The sequence below is a fragment of the Hipposideros armiger genome, unplaced genomic scaffold (assembly GCF_001890085.2).
Source record: "Hipposideros armiger isolate ML-2016 unplaced genomic scaffold, ASM189008v1 scaffold_2407, whole genome shotgun sequence".
NCBI lineage: Eukaryota > Metazoa > Chordata > Mammalia > Chiroptera > Hipposideridae > Hipposideros > Hipposideros armiger.
This window is the reverse complement of record NW_017733740.1, coordinates 18,871-21,519: the sequence shown is the minus strand read 5'-3', so window position 1 is coordinate 21,519 and position 2,649 is coordinate 18,871. Positions and strand designations below refer to the sequence as shown.

The 2,649-nt window shown below is 43.3% G+C and overlaps 2 protein-coding genes across 2 annotated transcripts in view; both read left to right on the top strand.

Annotated features, from left to right (window-relative positions):
• The first annotated feature begins 9 nt into the window (after positions 1-9).
• LOC109378662 (olfactory receptor 11H7-like) lies at positions 10-954 on the top strand. Its single transcript, XM_019634975.1, has one exon. The coding sequence runs from the start codon at positions 10-12 to the stop codon at positions 952-954; it is 945 nt and encodes a 314-aa protein (XP_019490520.1).
• A 1,067-nt stretch (positions 955-2,021) lies between these two features.
• Positions 2,022-2,649, top strand: part of LOC109378661 (olfactory receptor 11H6-like) — a 7,001-nt gene continuing 6,373 nt past the window's right edge. Inside the window, 2 exon segments of the mRNA XM_019634974.1 lie at positions 2,022-2,046; positions 2,049-2,647. Coding sequence (XP_019490519.1) covers positions 2,022-2,046; positions 2,049-2,647 — 624 coding nt within the window.

Below are 2,649 nucleotides of genomic sequence, written 5' to 3'. Positions count from 1 at the left end.
CTGGGAACAATGAATAAGTCAGGGATGTCAACTGTAACACAGTTTGTCTTGTTGGGCTTTCCTGGTCCCTGGAAAATACAAATCATCCTTTTCTCAATGATTTTGTTGGTCTACATCTTGACCCTGACTGGGAATACGGCCATCATTTGTGCAGTGAGATGGGACAACCGACTCCATACCCCCATGTACATGCTCCTGGCCAACTTCTCCTTCCTAGAGATCTGGTATGTGACCTGCACAGTCCCCAACATGCTGGCCAATATTCTTTCCAAAACCAAGACCATATCCTTCTCTGGATGCTTCACTCAATTCTACTTCTTCTTTTCCCTGGGCACAACTGAGTGTTTCTTCCTCTGTGTCATGGCTTATGATCGGTACCTGGCCATCTGCCGCCCATTGCACTATCCCTCCATCATGACTGGACAGTTCTGTGTCATTCTGGTGTCTCTTTGTTGGATGATTGGTTTCTTGTCATATTCAATTTCAATTTTCTTCATTTCTCAACTACCCTTTTGTGGTCCCAACATCATTGATCACTTTCTATGCGATGTGGGCCCACTGGTGGCATTGTCCTGTGCTCCTACACCCATCATAGAGCATGTATTATATTCTGTGAGCTCCCTTATCATCGTTCTCACCATATTGTACATCCTAGGGTCCTATTTTCTGGTACTCAGAGCTGTGCTACGGATTCCTTCTTCAACTGGGCGGCAAAAGGCCTTCGCCACCTGTGGATCCCACTTAGCTGTGGTGTGTCTGTTCTATGGAACCATAATGGTGATGTACGTAAGTCCAACATCTGACAACTCAGGTGCTATGCATAAGATCATCACACTGATATACTCTGTAGTGATACCAGTCTTAAACCCCTTCATCTACAGCCTACGCAACAGGGACATGAAATTCGCCCTCCATCAGGTCCTTTGTGCAATGAGAACTATCAAAATCTTGTGAAATCTAATGACTGACTGACTGTCTTTCTGCAAATGTCAGAATAGTCCTCTTCTTTTACCCCAACTGACTTGGCATTATTCATAACCATCACGGCGGTCCTCTTGTGCAAGCAAAATTCATCATGTATTTGATCATTTTTATACGCTTTTAGTTTCATAAATGTATTTCCATGGGAAGAGATTGCCACTACACACATGGTAAAAATAATTCTTAAAAATCTCAATATTTACTTCCAGGAAGATTTTGATTTTTCCAATGTGTAATCTCTGCCCACACAAATTTGTTAAGAGATTGGTTATTTGCTTACATGACAGTCCAACACTTCATTAAAAAGACACATAACAGAGCCGGCTGAGTGGCACGTTGGTTAAGAGCTGGCTTGGGACACCAGAGGACCCTGGTTCGGATCCCACATATGAGGGCCAGTGACACTGCCCTCTACAGCTAAGATGCTGANTATGAGTATTTGAACCCCTTTTTCCTCTTCTACCACTCCCCTTCCCCCTTATCCTCTGGTAACCACTAAACTGTTGTCCGTCTGTGAGTTCTGCAGCATCTCCCTAAGAGCAGCAAATGCAAGGAGGCTCAAGACTCCCACCCACAGTTCCATTCTTACCTGCTTTTTATTGGATTTCTACATATGAAATTCTGACCAAGAAGGCAATCTAATAGCTAGTTTTGCTTCAGAGTTATACTCAATTTGGTTTCAAAGTAAAAGGATGTATCCAAGCTTTATACTTGTATGTAGGATATCCAAGGTGAAATGATTTTAACATGAAGGACAAAACAGAACTGAAACTCCAGGTTATAGAAATATTTGAAATGAAGTGAAATGAACTTTGTTCTAAAACAATCTCCAAATGAACCAGTGTGTATCTAGGATTTACTGGCTTTGCACATTTAAGTAAACTCCTTAAATCTCTCTGAACTTCCGTTTCATTATCATTAAGAGAGAAGATACAGCACACCTCCTTAGTGCTCAAAGGGACATTAGGAAGACCAAACGAGATGATGTTTATATAAATACTTTGTGCAATTCTCAAGCAGTTTGCTAGTAAGACCTACGAATGTTCATTATTATTCACTCCTTGATTTTTGTGTTTTTCTAACAGCTCTGGGATCCCAGAATACAACAATGCATTTTGTGACTGAGTTTGTCCTCCTAGGTTTCCGTGGTCCAAGGGAGATGCAGAACTTCTTCTTCTCATTGCTCCTGGTATTCTATCTCCTGACCCTGCTGGGGAATGGGGCTATTGTCTGTGCAGTGAAATGGGACAGGCGACTTCACACACCCATGTACATTTTCTTGGGAAGCTTTGCCTTCCTAGAGATTTGGTATGTTTCCTCCACTGTTCCAAACATGCTGGTCAACATCCTCTCTGAAACCAAGACCATCTCCTTCGCTGGCTGCTTCCTCCAATTCTATTTCTTCTTTTCACTGGGCACAACGGAGTGTTTCTTCTTATCAGTTATGGCTTATGATCGGTTCCTGGCCATCTGTCGCCCACTGCACTACCCCTCCATCATGACTAGGAAGTTCTGTGTGATCCTGGTCAGTGGTTGCTGGGTGAGTGGGTTTCTCTGCTACCCTGTCCCCATTGTCCTTATCTCCCAACTTCCCTTCTGTGGACCCAACATTATTGACCACTTTGTGTGTGACCCAGGCCCATTGTTCGCACTGGCCTGCATCCCTGC